Genomic DNA, 19,902 nt, shown 5'->3' with positions numbered 1-19,902 from the left:
ATAATTTGACACTTTTTACATGCAAGTGTGGCTAGCCATTGCTTTTGGTGTGTGAGGGTTTGTTTGGATAACTTTTTTTTTTTTCTGAGCTGTCCTTGTGACTTAGAGGCAACACTGCATGTTTAAACAATGGGAATTATACAACTTGAGCTCAGGAATCTCATTTCAACCAGCCAGGTCTGTTGATGCCTCTGGGAAGGAGCCCCACTCTTTGCACAGGTGATCCCCTAGTAGCTTGAAATGGAATGTATTCATACCAGGTTCAGAAGAGAACAGAAGAAGAACTGTAGCAGTTCTACTGAAGGCACAATAGTCACTGGATTTATGTCCACGTTTTGGTTCTACTAATCCTTTTCTTTCTTAAAGGCGTGCAAAGCTGTTCAGATTTGCTTCAGAAAATGATCCCCCAGAGTGGAAGGAACGAGGAACCGGTGATGTGAAACTGCTGAAACACAAAGAGAAGGGAACTATCCGTCTCCTAATGAGGAGAGATAAGACTTTAAAAATTTGTGCAAATCATTATGGTATGTAGTTGTCATAGGATCCCTTTCTTCACTAAGGGCTCATTTTCAAAGCACTTAGACTTACAAAGTTACATGGTAACCTATTGAACTTTGTAAGTCTTAGTGCTTTGAAAATACATCTCGACATAACTTTTTTCATGTAGAAACACAAATGTATGCAAGTAGCTGCTGGAAAGGACACGTCTAATACTAAATTCTGTCATCAAAATTAGTATTAAATTCTGCTCTGGTGCCAGAAACTTTCATTATAGCTTCTAGTTCAGTGCATTTTACAGTAACATGGACACTTTTTCATGACTGTAATATTTTAAATATGCTAGAGCTACCTTTTTTTTTTTTTTTTACTTTGTTCACCCTATTTTAATCCTGCTTACCATCACTATATTTTAGTGTATGGTGGAATAGGGTGTTATAGCGAGTCAATGGTGGTATCCTGGGGATAGCCAAAACCTGGTGAAATAAGGTGCTGCTCATTCTCTTCAGACAATCCACCCAGTCCCAGCAGTCAGTCAGTCAGTTGCTCTCCATCTCCAAGCCTCTCTCCCCCCCCCCCCCCCCCCCCCCGCCCTCTATTTTTTTTCTTTTCTGGCTCCAACCAGTTCCTATCTCAGGGGCTAGTGCACTAAAGTGCACCGAGACTTTGCTTAGGGTTAGAGTAACTTGAGCATAGTTTTGTGGGTGCACAAAGCCTTTGGTGATGCAGCAAAATGTGCTGAGCAGTTAAAGGGTGAGGACAATGCTGTGGCTTTAACGCCAGGCCTGAGGAGATGTAAAGCTTTCATCAAGGTGCATCTGAGGTGAAACATATAGTATTTCACATCAGATGACCTAAGATCTTGGGACCAGTGGTCCTGAACCCTGCCCCTAACAGTATACTTGGTAGTCTGTCCCTCACCCCTTTACCCCCTGACACACGATGCTTGGTGCACCCAGACCCACCTTAGAAAGTCATAAGGCAGGAGCAGCACACTGTGTGCTTTTGCAGCTGCCTGCTTGTGCTTTCCGACAGCTCCAGAGCAGTTGTTAAATTATGGCTGCTCTGGAGATGTTTATCCCCTGGAATACACGAGCTCATTAGAATACTAATGAGCTCATTGCAGTACATTTGCATGGGGTTCTCAGTGACTGCTAATGGCACATGTTAGATCCACGGAAACCCCCTTTGTGCATTACTAGCTACATAAATGTTTGCAAATGTTAATAGCATAGTAAGCTTTGTTCATCTGGCAGTGTATGGTCAAACTCCATGTGTAAAGCTGAGATTGAGAAGCATAGAGACTCAGGTTTGGCAATGCCTGTTCAGTTTCTCGTGGTTTTAAATATTCATTTTTACTACTACTACCACTACTTATCATTTCTATAGCGCTACTAGACGTACGCAGCGCTGTACACTTGATCAAAGGAGCTTACTTAGGACAGGACAAACAAGAGATAAGGGAATATTAAAGTGAGGATGATAAAATAAGGGTTCCGAACAAGTGAATAAGGGTTAGGAGTTAAAAACAGCATCAAAAAGGTGGGCTTTTAGCTTAGATTTGAAGACGGCCAGAGATGGAGCTTGACGTACCGGCTCAGGAAGTCTATTCCAGGCATATGGTGCAGCAAGATAAAAGGAACGGAGTCTGGAGTTAGCGGTGGAGGAGAAGGGTGCAAATAAGAGAGATTTACCCAGTGAACGGAGTTCCTGGGGAGGAATGTAGGGAGAGATGAGAGTGGGGAGGTACTGAGGAGCTGCAGAGTGAATGCACTTATATTTTTAGCCTTATTGTCATCAACTGAAGAGTTTACCTGTTATTTTGGGGTGTCTGGCCCCCCTTTTTTTTCTATTGCTTTTATGTGATAAATATTTTAACATGATAGAGCACCTGTTCCCAAATTACTACCTTCTAATTTGTGCTGTACAATATCTTCCCCCCCCCCCCCCCCCCCCAAAAAAAAAAATATATGCTACTGATTTTTGTTTTTCATTTTTTAAATATTTTAAAATTTCAGGTAATGGGGGTTATTTTTATTTTTTTTAAGCTTTGGAATAATTCTTGTTAAAATGAACTTACTGAAAAAATGATGATCTGGCATCGATTCCCATAAGATTCAGAGGTGTGAATAAAACATCACGCGAGTCAGTAAAAAAAAAAAAAAAACTTACTGAATTTTTATGGCCAAAAAGCATTGACTGTATTGAGGATGTGGGACTCATTTGTCAGTACAGTGAGAAGCAGAGCTGTGTGTTATAGTTACATTGAAAACCAAAACCATGGATAGAATAATATTGTATTTCTGTGTGTCACAATAGTTTCATCTTTTTGCCTTCTGTCCCAGTTACACCTCTCATGGAACTGAAGCCAAATGCTGGGAGTGATCGAGCGTGGGTGTGGAACACATATGCTGACTACGCGGATGAAGCCCCAAAACCTGAACTTTTGGCAATTCGTTTTCTAAATGCAGAAAGTGAGTGATGTGACAATAGAATGCAGAATATGAAATGGTTAAAGGGTTCCCCCCCGCCCCCAATATATTGGTCACTTTGAGGCTAGTGACCTAACTTAAAGGATTTCCCAAGGATTAGTAGCCTTATGTACAATTTTACTACCCATGAAAATGAGATGGGTAGCAAAACTGCCCATGGACTGCTTGCTATGAAGACCCAGAAAAAAGGTAACTACATTTTTATTAGGGCTTCTATATCTTTGTGATGAAACATGGCCCATGAAGACACTGATGAGCTGCTGTGATGGAAAGTCAGCCAACTGCTTGTCAGCTTTGACTAATTACCTGCAAGGGGTGAAATTTGTAGATCTTGTTTGCTACTGTTTACAATTTTGTTCTACTGTAACTTGAAGTGAGGACTGTGTAGCATATCTCCTCAAAAATAGAGTTAGAATCCATCCTGGGTACTGGTGACTGTGAGAGCTTGGCTCATCAGTGATACAGAGAACAAGGTGATTCACTTGATGCTTGAGATTTTCAGCTGTTGCTTCAGGGCAGGGCAGTCTGGATTCTCTTGGATAGTATTGCAGTTGGAAGCCCAAAGTGGTGTTGCAGGACGACTAGAGTATACTGAAGGGAAGTCAAGGTTGGGGCTGTTAATAACATGAATAACACGATTAACACATTAAGTTAGAATGCTTTTAGAGAGGTGGATAAAGGCAAGCCAGTTAATAATATATTTGGAGAGTCTCAGAAAATTAGTGTCCTATGGTAGGAGGCAGTGTCTTGATGTGTATTGGTAGCTGGTAAAGCTACAAATCAAACTCGGGTATACATATAAAGGTAAAAATATGAAATAGATTAGGATTAAATAGTTTTTCTCAGTGGAGAGGCAAATAATGAAGTTCCTCAAGGGTCAATACTGGGACCAGTGAGAACTTGTTCATTAATGTGGGAAGGGTAACAAATGAGGTGATCAAATATGCAGATGACACAATTATTCAAATTTTAGTATAAATTGACTGAGGAACTACAGAATGACCTTGTTACACTAGTCTGTATTTACATACCCAGTTCTAAATATGTGTACGAGCGTAGTGTGATGTGTATGGTTGGGGGGGAAGAGGGGAGGAGATAATTCTAATGACAGGCATGTGCGGAGGATCATTTACTAACAGTATGTGCCAGAGAGGCCACGCAGAGCCCTCTCCCTTGGCACGCGCGCCGTCGCCATCACTGGTCCGCCCACTCTCCCTCCCAGTTCGGCCTTCCTCCCGCCCTCCTTCCAACCCAACGAGCAACAGGCCGCCTGCCCGTCCTCCCTCCCTCCCAGCACCAGGAACCCCCCTCCTCCTAAAATTTAAAAAGCGTACCTCCTCGGCTCGGAGTTGGGGTTTAGGCGGTGTGCGTCCATAGCGGCAGCGAAGCGTGTGTGCTTCGCTCGACGTGCCTTCGGCTTTCCCTGTCTCTCAAGCTCTGGTCCCGCAGGTGCTTTGCTGCCGCTACGGACGCACGCCACCTTAACCCCGACTCCGAGGAGGTACGCTTTTTAAATTTTAGGAGGAGGGGGGTTCCTGGTGTTGGGAGGGAGGGAGGCCTGCCTGATAGTGGGTGCTGGGTGGGAGGGAGGCCTGGTGCTGGGTGGGAGGGAGTACTGCCTGATGGTGGGTGCTGGGTGGAAGGGAGGCCTGATGGTGGGTGCTGGGTGGGAGGGAAGCCTGATGGTGGGTGCTGCCAGGTGCTAGGAGGGAGGGCAGGGGGGAGAGGAGTGTGGCTGGACATTTGTGGCTGGAGGGGAGAGGAGGGTTGCTGGACATGGATGGAGGGCAAGAAATGAAGAAGAAAGGAGAAAAGTAAAGAAATCAATGGAAAGGAAGCCCTGGAAATGGAGTTAAGAGAACAGATAGAGAGCAGCAGAATCAGCGACTAGAACCAATATGGATAGAAAAACAAAATCACCAGACAACAGATAGGAAAAATCATTTTATTTTCATTTTAGTGTTTGGAATATGTCGAATTGGAGAATTTACATCTGCTGTCTTATTTTGCACTTGGTATACTGGAGCTGTAACAGCTTACAGAAATGATTTATAATGGAAGAAAATCATGTTATTTTTTTCTCCTATACTAGTATAATATTTTCAATGATGTCTGTTTATATGAGCCATGGCTGGTGTAAGGGGTGTGGCTATCGTAGGGGTGGAGTCATGTGGTGACCCCGCCCATAATGAGTACCGGCACTTTGTGATAAATCGATTTTGGGTTGCTGTTTGGGCACTCTGTCTCTAAAAGGTTCGCCATCACTGGTATATGCCAGCACCAGTGTGATTTGTTGCAATGTTTGCTGCATAAAAATGAGCTCCGATTACCTCCTTTTCACCTGTTTTGGTCCGTTATGCCATGGGGAGCAGCAGTCTGTCTTTCCTCGCAGCCGGCTTGTCGGACGTCCGGCAAAGAGACCATTTGCGCCGACGCTGCAATGGAAGGTGTCAGAGGGCCTCTGCCGATTACCACTCTTCTTTGGTGTTTGACGGGGGAGGTCGTCTTCTGCGCTGCTGGCTGTCACCTGCTGGTCATCTGCGGCTGCTGTGTGTTTGGAGTGTGCTGCACGTTGAAGGGGTCCTTTTTCCTCCTGGACCGCTGTTTCCAGTTGTTGGCCTTCGCCTGCATTCCTGCCTGCTGGCAGGTTCAGCTTGCCGGTCAGCTGTTTTTGACAAAGATCGCGAGTGGCCGGATGTAGAGATCTGATTACCTATCTTAATATGTCTCAGCGAGTCAAGACCTAATTTTGGACTCCATAATTTCTATTTTTTGCTTTCTTCTCTCTGTCTACTTATTTGTTTAAATATTGTATTTGTATTACCACTGGTCTGGCGATCGCCTTTCCAGTCTATTGTAAGCCACTTTGAGCCCGCATCCTGTGGGAAAAGGGGGGTAAAAATGCACTAAATAAATAAGACTTCAGTTACAGGCATTAGTTCCAGTTTCTCGAGAAGAGTGCATCTTAGGCAGCTATTCCATCTACTGTGTGCCCAAAGTAGAAGGTACCTTTTGTCTCATTCTGGATCTTGAGAGTCAACAGAGCATTAAAGGTGCCCAGCTTTTGCACAGAGACATCAGAGTCTACCATTGTGGCAGTTCATCAGGAGGAGCTTCTTACCTCACTCGATCTTATGGTGTATCTACATAATCTCATTTTGAGGGCTCATCGGAGACTCCTTTTGTTTTGCTGTCTTAGAGCAGCATTTTCACTTTTGTGCTCTCCTGTTTTGGTCTGCTTTTGATCCTCGTAACACCAGGAAGGTATTCTTATTCATCCTTACCTCGACAACTGGTCACTTCACTGCCATGTCACTTCAGGAGAACCAGGCAGCCTCTGCCCAAGTCATTGAGGTGAGGGATGGGATTATTTGATATACTGCCTTTCTATGGTCACAATCAAAGCAGTTTACATATTATATACAGGTACTTTGCAATTGCACCTTGGTTGGATAGTGAATCCGGACAAGAGTTGTAATCTTCCATCTCAGTCTCAAATATCTTGGTGTCCGGTTTGATAAAGATAGGCAGAGTTTATCTTCAATTGTGCATTTCTAAATTCCAAGACAAGGTGTGCTACCTCATAGCATCCTGTGCCAGGGATTATCTGCAAGTCTTGGGATCAATGCAGCCATGCTGGAGATGATACAGTGGGCCAGGGCGCATATGAGGCCCTTACATCCTTCTGTTGTCCAGGTGGTTCTCAGTTGCAGGAATTGGAAATGTCTTCCACTTCATGGGGAAGTGACACAGTCTGCATTGGTGGCTCAGTGCAAAAAGGGGTGCGATTCTGGAACTCCTGCAGTGGATGCTGGTAACTATGGATACCAGGCTGATGGGCAGGGGAGTTCACTGTCTGGGACAGGTAGCGCAGGGGCGTTGGTCCTCCTCTGAAGCACAGTGGTTGATCAATTAGGCTGGAGACTCGTGATTTGTCTCGCCTTGGGTGACCTTTCCGCGAATCCTTGAAGGTAAACCAATGGAAATTCTATCCAGTAATATAATGGTGGTGGCTTATGTAAACCGTTGGGTAGCAGTAAAAGCTGCAGAACTTCTTGCCTGGGTGAAGATTGATCTCCTGGATCTGTCAGCAGCGCATGTCACTGGAGTACACAATGTTCAAGCAGACTTTCTCAGCAGAAATATGCTATGTATGACAGAATGGAGTCTGTCGGAATTAGCTTGCGACCATAGTGCTTAAGTGGGGACAGCCGGTAATATTTTCATGGCAACGGCAAGCAATGCCCAAATGCTCTGGTTCTTAGTCAATGGCAGGAGGCGTTGTCGGAAGACATCTACACTCTAGTGCAGCCTTGGCTGTCCCAGGGCCACTTATGTGGCCCCTAGGGGGTCGTGTCCTTCGGCACAAAGTCATGGTCCCGTATGGTTTATATTCTCTAAAATTTCAGCAACTGGAGAATCTATTGGCTCAGGAGCTACTGGATCCATCTCCTTTCTCTTACGGCTTAGCTCTCGAGAGGGCAAGACTGTGCTGGATAGGTGATTTGTTGGCAGTTATAAGTACTGTTGTGATCCCAAAAGAGATCCATCTCTCTTGCTCAGTGTTTTTCAACCAGTGTGCCGCAGGAGTTGAAGGTCACTTTATTTGTAGGGCCATCTTAATTTGTGCTGGAACAGAGTATACCTTTGAAAGGTTTCCTTGTCTCTAGCAGTCTGTGCGAGCAGCGATTCATACAGCCTGCCTGTGCCATCCCTGCATTTTTCTTTCTGAAACTTCTGCTTCCACATAAGTAGGAAGTTACATCCGAGAGAAGGCTCAGGGGTTGGCATGAACAGGCTGTATGAATTGCTACTTGCTGCTTCCGACCACTGGAGACCAGAAAACTTTTAAAAGGTACGGGGGGGGGGGGGGGGGGTCAAAAGAGACAAGGGAGAGATACTGGACTATTTGTGGGAATTGGGGGGGGGGGATTAAGAGAAGGGAAAATGCCGGACCATGTGGGGGGGGGGGCAAGAAGGGAAAATGTTGGACTATGTGTATGTGGGGGGGGGGGGGGGGGGTAGAAGGGAAAATGCTGGACCATTTATGAATGTGTGCGTTGACAATTTTAGCACCATGTAAGTGTGCCATGAGACAAAAGTTTGAAAAACTCTGCTGTAGCTTATGTTTGAGTTTGCTGAATATTTGAGAGTTGGCGTTAAGGGATATAGGCGTTTGCATGCATCTCTGGTGGAGATCTTGGGATTTCTCCAGAATGCTTTGGATAAAGGGTTGGCTTTGGCTTCTTTGAAGGTTCAGGTAGTGGCATTGTCTGCCTTTTTTGAGGTCTGGTTCGGGGTAAATCAATTGCGGTCTGTCTGGATGTTGCCTGCTTTTTTTTTTTGGAGGGGGATCAAGCTTGGCCTCATTGTCGCCTGGGATTTGAATCTGGTGCTAACTGCCTTGGTTGCTTCGTCCTTTGAGCCTTTAACAAACTGTAAGTTGAAAGTTCTATAGCATTCCACAGATCAATCCAGAGACTGATGGGTTATGTCCCTCTGCCAGAAGGTGGAGATAGAGAGCTTGCTACAGTGCTGAGCAGGGACACCTGGTGGTGCCAGGTCTCTCCCTTCCTCCCCCCCTCATGCTGGTTCCTCTTTCGGCCGCACGTGAGTCTGTTGATCTCCTTGGGGGGGGGGGGGGGGGGGGGAGGTTGTTTTTAAACATTGAAATCCTTGGCATGATGTATGGCAGTGGTCAAAAAAGCAATCGTTAGGAATTATTCAGAAAGGAGTAAAGAATAACATGGAGTATATTATGTTACCTGTTTGTGTATATTTATTTATTGGGATTTATTAACTGCCTTATGATATCTAAGGCTGAGTACAGTAGGTACAGTTTAACATCAAACTTGCAATTTTGTTACTCTACAAGTATAAACATAAATACAACGAGAGAGGAACATTTGAAAACAGCAAATTGAAACCTAATAATAAGACTGCCATGAAACAGGATCAAAAATACACATTTAACAATGAAATTCAAATAAGAGATACAATATGATGCAGGCATGATAGTGATGGAATATTTAATAAGCACACACTAAACATTCAAATAACATTGCTGTGGTACTAATGCTTTTCTACATTACAGCTTACCATATAGCTTAGGGGCCAAATGCAGATATGTATGTATATGTGTATATATATCTATATATATCTACCTCTGGTGCAACTGCTTCTTGAGGAGTATTGGAATGTTTTAGAACTGCACATATCTCAAAAATATAGCAGAATTGAGAAAGATACAGGGAAAAAGGTGACTGAAAAAGAACTGGAATGGTTCCCTTGTGAAGGGTTCTTAAGCCATAATTTACAATTCCCCCTCCTCTTCCCCAAACACACACCACAAGCTGTGGAATGTATTCCAGCAGATGTGGTCAATGTATTTAGGATAGCTTGAGTTTAAAACAGATGTAGCAAGTTCTGGAAAAGTCCGCAGAACTATCCAGGTAAACTTGGGAAAGTTGTACTTTTAAACTTTGGGAATTAGCAACAAGGAATGGCTTTAATCTGAGATTTGCCTGTTACTTCTGATGACATGAGTTAGCAACTGTTGGAGACTACTCGATGGACATTTGGCCTGACCCAACTTTAGATCTCACATTGTGTTCTGGTAATACTTGTTTGCTTTTTTTTTGTTTGTTTATAAGACTTACTCCTTAAGAATAGAGTGGGGAGGGGGATTTGCCTTCTTGTCAGTTTACCTGTTCTTTTATAAGCCCAGTAAATTTGGGAAAATACCTCTCTTAACTAAAGTGTTCAAAGATAACTCTAATGGTGTCCTTCACTTACTTCTGTTATCTGTACTGCACTAGTGACATCCAGTGGCTAGTGTTAAAGATTTTAGCTAGTTGCTATTTTTTTTTTGTCCTGCAAAAATCCTATGGCATTTAGGCTATATTTTGACACTGTATGTTTTGGTAGTATTTCAACTTGGCTGACTTAAACTTCCTTGGAGTTGTAACAGTTTCCATCATTACACTCAGTTATTTGTTTCTGTAAACAGATGCACAGAAGTTCAAGGTAAAATTGAAGAATGCAGAAATGAAGTGAAAAATAAACAACGAAAGGTAAGAAGCTTATTGCAAACCTTGAAAGTATATCACTGGTTACATGTACTTTTATTTAATGTAAAATCTAATGTTACTGCAAATAGTGTTGCAATCTGCATAGCCCTAAAAGTCTAGGTTTACAATTTTCATATGTAAATGAAACAAAGCCACACTATGCATAGAGTAAGAGATTAACAAGCAGGAATCTAAAACTTGCATTTCATCAACACCTTATGCATGAGCAGTTCTATACAGATGCATCTTCAGCTCCCTTTTGAAATGCAGCAAATTAATCTACCATAATGCTGGAAGTAATTGATTCCACATTCTGAATCCAACTATTAAAAATGCATGCACTCGTGTACATTTTCCTTTGCATTCACAGAGATGAAGTTTGCAAAAGTTTGACTAGAGCACACATTTCTGGCTGGCTTATAAAATTATAACAGATTACTCAACTCCATGCACTGAAACATATATATCTATTTTTTAAATAAACATTTTATTGATTCAGTATTGTCAATATAGTAGAAACATAGAACAATTCAACGGCCTACAGTCTCGATGCTTATCTGTACTAAGCCATGTAGGTGCCTACGTGCGCCCAATGCGTGCCAATTCGGAACTGCCGCCCGGCTCGGGTGTGCAGATGGTGTTAACTGGGCGGTAATCGGCATTGTATGTGCGCTGACGATTACTGCCGTGTTAACGCATGAGACCTTGTTGGTAAGTTAATGGGTGATGGTAAGGTCTCAGGCCCAAAATGAACGCACACCAATTTTCATTTAGCTGCACGTCCATTTTTGGTAAAAAACAAAAAAGGCCTTTTTTGCAGGTGCACTGAAAAATGAACCTTAAACAGTGCACCTTAGTAAAAAGAACCCCTAAGTTCCTTCAATAACGCTGACCAAAAGGTTTGCACTGTTGAGCACCCCCCCCCCCCCCCACCTGATGCAGAAAAAGGACCCTTGTTCCCCACAATTACACCAATAGTGGTGAGCCAGTTTTGTTTATCCATAACAGTCTCTGCAGCGTATACCACTAGTAAAAGATCCTGCAACCATTTTCAATCATAGGGGTGACAATATAAATCTTGAACAAATATCCCATCGTTTAGTGTCATAAGTATAAGACAATGTTTCCATCCAGTGATATATTTCTGGACAGGGGCTTTGTATAATCTAGAGCTCCCCCCTTTCCATATCTGATCTTTGGGCTAATTCTGTAGAAGTTTTCAGCCAGAGATAAATCCACTTTAGCTCTACGGAGCATAAATCATTGTTGGGCAATCTGTATTCGTCTTGAGTTCAGAGAAGGAAGAAGTTAACCCTCAACCCAGACCTGTCCCAAGGTATGCAAAGATCTAGTAGCCCAGTGAGCGTATGTTTTATCTATTAACCCAGGAATAAAACGGGGCATGCTGGATAGATGTAGAAAGGTGATACTGGCGGTCTGGGGAAAACCAAGATCTTAACCTAGATTAACAATGGAGCCTTGATTAGACCATCTATCCTATTTATCAACTGTCTTAAGCGTGGTAAAGGGAGCCAAGGAAGTTTCCACAAGGTGGTCCATCTCAAGGAATGCTGATCATCTAGTCCAAGGAGTAGTTATACCCTTTTATCTACCCTTCTTTCCTTCTCCCTTTCTAATCTCTCTTTTCTGTCAATTGTTAGATTGTAAGCTGCCCAGACATTGTTTCTGATGGGTAAGGTAGTAATCCTGAATAAAAACTTTGAAACTTGAAATTGCCACAGCTTGCAATAATGCCGCTTGTTGATTAGCTAGAAACAAAGTAACTTGGCGAGGACAATCCTCTTAAGGGCAGAAATGGCGGCCCAACTAGGAAACCTGAAGACTCTCCCAATTGTCTTGTTCTGCTAAAAGTTTCTTCAGTATAGGAGAAAAGTTTTGCTTCATACATCTAGTGAATAGAACTAGTTGGTTGAAACCCCCCACCCCAGTTTCAGTCCCAACAGAAGGTAAATGATTGCTGTAGGGGTCAAATATCCTCAGGTTTCTTGGTAAGTTTGAGGATTTCTGACTTTTGCAAACCCAGATACCAGGCCATATGAATCCAAAATATCTACTGCAGCTGGTAACAAGATGTAGGGCTGAGTCAGTGTCAGAGTATTATCATCTGCAACAGCATAGCTTATGAATTGTCTCTCCACCACTGACTCCAGTTACTGCAGGAGATGTGTGGATTAGATGCACTAAGGGTTCAATAGATAAGGCAAGGGGGCAAGGCACACCGTTGCCGGATGCCTCTAAAAAGTTCAACGGAAGAGGTGAAAACCAGCTTGACTACATCTAAGGGGTATTTATATAATGCCTGAATCCGATGCACAGATGACCTCAATAAGCCTATTTTCTGAAGCACTGCCAACATAAATGGCCAGGATACCCTATCAAAGGCCTTCTCCGCATCCAAAGACTAAACTAGTACAATCTGCACTCCCCCCCCCCCCCCCCCCTTCCAAATACTAGGTGCAAAAACCCTCTTGGTGTTGTCAAGGTCTGTCTGCCCTGGATAAAACCTGCTTGATCTTCATGAATTAAAATGGGTTTTTTGTAATCTTGTGAGCAAGGATTTATATGAAAATTTTGTAATCTGTGCCAAGTAGAGAGGTCTATAAGGACTACAAAGGTGAGAGTTTTTATCAGGTTTGAGCAATATTATCACTGCAGCCAAATGCCACGAGTGATGTAATAGTGTCTGCATTGATGGAATTGTAATCTTTAGTTGGCAACGGGGCCAAAATGCCTTTAAAACATTTTGTAGAATTTGTTACTATAACCATCAAGTCCTGGGGCTTTGCCAGCAGGAAGTTGTTGATGGCCCATAACACCTCATCATTTATAGGGGCAGAAAGACCCTCAACCTTCAAGGGTGCCAATACTGAAAGAGAGACATTCTAGGAATGCATCGATCAGCTCTGTGGATAGAGCATTCTCTGGGATATTGAGCTGCTTATAAATGTTAACAAAGCCTCCCTTATACAATATTTTATCTATTTATTTGCTGCATTTGTATCCCACATTTTCCCACCTATTTGCAGGCTCAATGTGGCTTACATTAGGTTACGACGACAATCATATAGATGGAATAAGAATTTCAGAATATTGTTACAGATAAGGTGCATAAGATATCAAGAATATCCAAATGACCATATTCCCCTTGGTCATTTGGAATCTTATAGATATACGAAATATGTCCCTTTTTATCACTGCACTCTATTTACTAGTTTTGGTTCTAAAGTATATTGTGCTGACTCTTTTTCTAGGGTCTAGTATAACTGATCAGTCTGTCCAATCCCTATAGTCACCTGTTGCACAGTTATGCTTAATCAAATCTTTCATAGACATGTTAATTGCCTGTCTTCCAGTCAAGGTTATACTCTTCCCTACACATTAAATGGCTGGTCAAAACAAGGAAAGTCATTAAATTGGAGTACGTTATCCATGTAAATTCTGAACTTCTTTACCTCTTGAAGTGGTCGCATTTTTCCTTGTGGTATCTGCTGCCTTCTGCAGACTCACTCTGCACCTGACTGCAGCTTTCAGTCTCTGTGCTTTTTAAGTCTGCTAGATAAACTATCCATGATCACAGTAGTAACTTAGTTTTTCTATAGACGAGTAACTGTGATCATGGAACAGTCAGTGACACACATAGCTTTAGACTATTTTTCAAATTCATATTAAGGAAATTTGACCGCCTTTCATTACTGACACTTAAAGCATTTTTCTAATTACTTAGCGTCCCTCTGAACCAGCCCAAAAATGTGACTGATGGGTTGTGCACGCCTTCCAGCAGGTGGAGACTGAGAAAACTATGACTCTCTAGAGAGTACTACTACTACTTAGCATTTCTATAGCGCTGCAGGGTTACGCAGCGCTGTACAAGTTTAAACATGGGGAAGGACAGTCCCTGCTCGAAAGAGCTTACAATCTAAAGGTTACAAACTATGTAGTCAGTGTAGGTATCATGACTGGGGAAGGTGGTTAGGTGCCAAAAGCAAGGGAGAAGAGATGGGCTTTGAGTAAGGACTTGAAAATGGGTAGGGACCAGACCAGGACCAGACATCACTCATGGATATACCAGAGGAATCCTTACAGGTTGCAGCTGTGTACTTGTAAGGATCTTTTTCTGCTCTCTTCTCACTCAGGGTAAACAAGTTCACAACTTGGCAACATCTTGATCACTTTTCACTAGTAGATTAATACTGCCATCAGTCTATTTCGTAGTGTTAAACTTCCAAGTCTCAGCCTCCAGTTCCAAATGTTAGTCCTTTAATTCATATGCCAATGCGCTCCCTAAAAAACAAATTCCTGCTTTCCAGCCTCAGCCAGTCTAGAAGTCCTTCACCATTGCAGCCTTAATCAGAAAATTTTAGAAATAGTCTTCAAAGTTTTCTCACTCTAACTTCTAGCTTCACCTCAAGCCATTAACATTATCCCCCACCCTGCAGGCTGTCGAGCATTGGCGGGCATAGCATGTAAGAATCTTTAATTGTTTCCCCAAGTCCAGTCCTGGAGTACCCCTTGTGCCAGTCAGGTTTTCCACATGAATATTCATGAACTTGATTTGCATACACTACCTCCATTATATGTAAATCTGCTAAAAACCTGACTGGCAAGGGGTACTCCAGGATCAGACTTGGTAAACGCTGCTCTAAAGAATGGTCTTTCCTTAATATCCCTCCAGACTGGCCCAGAATGACTGATGGGTTGTCCACATCATCCACCTACTGGAGACTAAATTCTGATTCTTTTGTGAGCCAATAAGCACCCTGTACAGTCCTTATTTATCAGTCTCTAGCATGTGGTAGACAAGGTGTGGTTGGGAGGTGGCTAGGATCTTCTAATTTTTGAATTCACTTCTGCCCTCCCCCTCCCCCAAAAACCCCAGCTTATTTGCCCTTTTCCTGCATCTGTGCTCTGTTGTTGAGTCTCTGCTTTTCTAGGTTCTTTGTTGTCCCCAAGTGTACCAGACTCGGGTGGCCAAGTCCCTCTCCCCATCTTACCCCTGGTCTTCCTCCGTTCTCTTAAGGGCTGGACGTTGTAGGTTCTGTTTGCTGTGCCTTGGGTTCCTGTGGGGGGCTAGCGTTCTGGCAGGGGACGGCTACAAGTTTTAAAAAAGAGAGAACAATATAGTGCTCAGTTGAACTGGTACTCGCTGTGTTGCTGTGAGCTCTTTAGGCTCTCTCATATAACTCCCCATTTCTGTTGTTGGGGCAGGTTTTCCTGGGTCGCGCCACTGTGCGGGTGATTAGAGAGCCATGAGTTAAGATAGGCTCCAAAAACGTACCACCTGTCGGCTTCAGGGTCTCTGCTCCGAGGGTGTAATATTGTGATCTTACGGAGCAGCTTCTGTGCGACCAGCTATGTCTAAGGGGGCCCTGTCGACTTCAGGGTCTCTGCTCCGGAGGGGTGTACATATTGTGATCTTACGGAGGCTAGCTTCCGTGCGGCCAGCTATGTACTAAGGGGCATGGTGCAGGCGCTTCAGGTGTGTCAGAACTTGGGCTCTGGCTAGGCCTGTGGTCCCTCCTTCAGCAGAGAACAGGTCCATTTTGTGGGGGTCTCAGGCATCGATTCTGAACAACCTCCATGCTTGGAATCGGTGGCTCGTCTTGCTTAGAGGATGCACCTCTGGCCTTCCTGAGGAGGTCGTCGTCGTCGTTCCCCCCCCCCCCCACCCACCCCCCCCCCCCCCCCCCCCCCACCCACAACCGCTTTTTTTTATCATCAATGAGCCTTCTGTCTCAAAAAAATCTAATTCTGTTGCCTTTCTGAGCAGGGTTGTTCCTGAGGAGAAGGGGTTCCCAAACGAAAGAGGGTGGCCTTGGAGCGGGAGGAGGATGAAGATGCTCTCCTGGTTAGGAGAGGATGTTATGCTGCAGCATTGGAGAGACTGGGAGCATGAAGAGCCATTGGAAGGTTTCGCCTTGGTCAGAGGACTTGCCCCTAGGAGAGGGCCATCTATGGTTCAAGATTTTCATAAGGAGGAGCTGCAGGAGCTCATCTCCTTGGCATCCACCACTTAAACTTTTTATGAGGATCTTGGAGTTCCAGAGGTAAGGAAAGTGGATTCTCTGAAGGACATCAGGAAAGCTAGTAGATCTTTTCCTATGTAGGAAGACAGGGACGTCATGCAAACTCAGTGGGATGCCCCGGATGTGCCTCTTAGGCTGAAGCGCCCCATGGTTCATCTTTACTCTGTACCAGAACAGGATGGAAAGTGTTAAAGCCCCCCTGTAGTGGATGCTTTAGTCTCAGCAGGGACTGTGAAGACTACTGTACCAGTTGATAGTGGCATGGCCCTGGAGGACCTTCTGGATCACAGGAAGGAGACTGTCTCCTGAACACAGCTTTGATGCGAGGGTTTGGTGGTCAGGGCTTGTTTCATGTGGTCTGAGAAGGTATTGGGCAGATCTACTGATTTCTAAATATGTTTCTATTATGTAGCTCCCCACTATTCCAGAACCTGTGGGATAGTTGTCCATTAACAAGTAGGTGGAGTGAGAGAGCTGAAAACTGAGCTGAAACAGATATTTCTCTTGGGATCCAGTCCAGCTCTTCTGTATTCTCTATCTCCAGCAGGAGGATGGACACACTTTTCAGCCTCTGGTTCTAACTGCTTTGCTCTTGGTCCATTTGGTCAACTGTCCCCTATTGGGCTTTGCAGGTGGCTTGAGTCTGCAGATCATATCTGGAGGTTTTCAGATATCTGACTCTGGTGCCCTGTGAATTTACTTCTTCCCTACGTTCACCTCTCCCCAGTTAACTGTGGAGCGCTCCTTTTCCAACACAACTTATCACCTCTCCCTTGTTAACTCTTTTCCAGCACAGCAACTCAACAAAAAAAAAAAAAATCAGTCCTGATTCTTTCTCATCTGGGGTAAGACTAATGGAGACTGAGCTCAGGAGCAGCAGCCAGCAGTGGTAAGTCCGACTAAAGTTTGACTCCGAATCACTTGGAAGGCTGCAAGTTCTATTTGATACAGGATAGGAAGCTAGAAGGCTTGCTGAAAAAAAAGCCTTTGAAGTGGTCTCTTTGGGCTTTCAAGCAGTGGTGTGCAGCTCGTTTGTGGCAACAGCATCAGCGCTCTGTAAAGCAAGATACGTGCCATAACGCCCAGCAGGAAGTGAGGTTGTCCTTTTTGACAGATGCTAGTGTTACGGGTTATGGCATGTCAGCAACTCTAGCATTGGGCAGCAGATGCCGCATTGGTCACATCTAGTTTAGCTGCCCTTTTAGGTCAAGTGGAAATCATACTTCTCCGAGGACAGCAGGCTGCTTGTTCTCACTGATGGGTGACGTCCACGGCAGCCCCTCCAAACGGAATCTTCACTAGCAAAAGCCTTTGCTAGCCCTCGCGCGCCGATGCTCACCGCGCATGCGCGTGCCGTCTTCCCGCCCAAAACCGGCTCGTGCCGGCCAGTCTTCTTTTGTCCGCGCTCGGTACGGTCGTGTTTCGCCGTTCGTGCCCCGGGAAAGTTGACCTCGCGCGTCGTTTTCCGACTCGTTCTTTCAAAGAAAGTTTGAGGAAGTGTTTCGGGAAGATACTTTTTGGTTTTTCCCTTCCCGTATTTCGAGCTTTTCGCCCCGGTAAGTTTTCTTTCGTCGTCGGGGTAGGCCTTAGTTAGGCAGCGGTCGAAATTTTCTTCTCCCTATTTTTGTGGTGCCAATTTTCGCCATTTCGAGTTTTGATCTCGCCGGCGTGATTTTCCGCCCATGACATCGAAGCCTTCCAGCGACTTCAAGAAGTGCACCCAGTGCGCCCGGGTAATCTCGCTCACTGACAGGCGACGCGTCGTGTCTTCAGTGTCTGGGGCTGGGCACTGCCCTCAGGCCTGTAGTCTGTGTTCCCTTTTACAAAAGCGGACTCAGGTAGCGAGGTTAGCCCAGTGGAAACATTTGTTCTCGGGCTCTTCGTCGGCATCGGCACCGGGGGTATCGAGTGCATCGACGTCTCCAGCGTCCAGACCTTCATCCTCGGCCGCCAGTGTATCGAGGCATCGACCCTCTGCATCGGCGCTGAGACATCGGACGACTGTGTCGACGTCAGTGGTACCGGGACCTCGTCTGCTGATGTCGTCGGACGGTGTTGCTTCGTCTGGAGTGCAGGTGAGGGCTGTCCATTCCCCTGCTGGTGGCGGTGAGCCTTCGGGTGGGTCTCCCCCTACCCTGAGGGCTCCTGCGGTACAGGCCCCCGAGACCGACCCTCTTCGGTCTCGGCCCCAAGGAAGAGACGGTTGGATTCTACGTCCTTCTCGTCGGTGCCAGGAAGCGCCGGTGACGTGCTTCGCTCCAAAAAATCGAAGAAGCATCGACACCGGTCCCCTTCCCGTGTCGGCACCGAGAGCTCTGGGTCGCCGAGGGAGTTGGCACCCAGCAGGCATCGGCACCGAGAGGACCGCTCACCCTCTGTCCAAGAGGTGTCGATGCGCTCCACTCTGGACAGCCCGAACAGCCTCCACGCCCGGAACAGACTCTGACATCGACACCTGCATCGACCTCCATGCCTTTTTCTGCAGCCGCTCTGAACGAGAGCCTCCGGGCTGTTCTCCCAGAGATCCTGGGAGAGCTGTTGCGCCCTACCCCTCCGGTACCGGGGGGTGATTGCGCCACCGGTACCGGTTGAGCGAGGCGCCGGCTGGTCCATCGCCCGGGGTGAGGTCTCCGTCGATCGGTGCCGCGTGCGGTACCGACTGCGGTCGCCTCCCAGGAAGGCTCCCCGACTACGTCAGCGGAGGGAGCTTCGCCGGTGCGGGCGAGGGAGTCTACCTCTCGATGCTCCCACCGTGGCCGTGGTTCCAACGGAGTCAAGCCGGGCACGGTTTGCAGACACAGGTTCGTGAACTTGTGTCTGACACCGAGGGTGAGGCCTCGTGGGAAGAAGAGGAAGACATCAGATATTTCTCTGACGAGGAGTCTGAGGGTCTTCCTTCTGATCCCACTCCCTCTCCTGAGAGACAGCTTTTCTCCTCCCGAGAGTCTGTCTTTCGCTTCCTTTGTCCGGGAGATGCTACGGCCATCCCCTTTCCCGGTGGTTGTGGAGGACGAGCCCAGGGCTGAAATGTTTGAGCTCCTGGACTATCCTTATCCACCTAAGGAAGCGTCCCACAGTACCCATGCATCATTCCTAAACAAGACATTGCTGGCGAACTGGACCAAGCCATTAACTAACCCCCACATTCCCAAGAAGATTGAGTCCCAGTACCGGATCCATGGGGACCCAGAGCTGATGCGCACTCAGTTGCCTCACGACTCTGGAGTTGTGGATTTGACCCTAAAGAAGGCCAAGAGTTCTAGGGAGCATGCTTCGGCGCCCCCGGGCAAGGACTCTAGAACCTTGGACTCCTTTGGGAGGAAGGCCTACCATTCTTCTATGCTCGTGGCCAAAATTCAGTCCTACCAGCTCTACACGAGCATACACATGCGGAACAATGTGCGGCAGTTGGCGGGCTTGGTGGATGCGCTCCCCCCTGAGCAAGCCAAGCCTTTTCAGGAGGTGGTCAGGCAGCTGAAGGCGTGCAGAAAATTCCTGGCCAGAGGGGTGTATGACACCTTTGATGTTGCGTCCAGGGCCGCTGCTCAGGTGTGGTGATGCGCAGACTCTCATGGCTGCGTGCCTCCGACCTGGAGAATAGAATCCAGCAGCGGATTGCGGACTCGCCTTGCCGTGCGGATAATATTTTTGGAGAGAGTCGAACAGTGGTAGAGCAGCTCCACCAGCGGGACACCGCATTCGACAAGTTCTCCCGCCGGCAGCCTTCAGCCTCTACCGCTACAGGTAGAAGATTTTTTTGGGGAAGGAAGACTGTTCCCTACTCTTCTGGTAAGCGTA

General features: G+C 45.8%; 1 protein-coding gene and 1 non-coding gene across 2 annotated transcripts in view; both read left to right on the top strand.

Moving 5' to 3' along the window:
- RANBP1 (RAN binding protein 1) overlaps nt 1-19,902 on the top strand; it is a 46,191-nt gene that overhangs the window by 18,124 nt on the left and 8,165 nt on the right. The window contains 4 exon segments of the mRNA XM_030217739.1: nt 367-524; nt 2,844-2,972; nt 10,000-10,014; nt 10,017-10,063. Of these exon segments, the coding sequence (XP_030073599.1) occupies nt 367-524; nt 2,844-2,972; nt 10,000-10,014; nt 10,017-10,063 (349 nt within the window).
- LOC115481243 lies at nt 13,579-13,709 on the top strand. Its single transcript, XR_003943909.1, has one exon. It is a non-coding gene; the product is annotated as a small nucleolar RNA SNORA77 (small nucleolar RNA).

This window comes from Microcaecilia unicolor, chromosome 11, assembly GCF_901765095.1.
Source record: "Microcaecilia unicolor chromosome 11, aMicUni1.1, whole genome shotgun sequence".
Lineage (NCBI taxonomy): Eukaryota > Metazoa > Chordata > Amphibia > Gymnophiona > Siphonopidae > Microcaecilia > Microcaecilia unicolor.
Note: the sequence above shows the minus strand (reverse complement) of the source record. Positions and strands in the feature narration are given on the sequence as shown.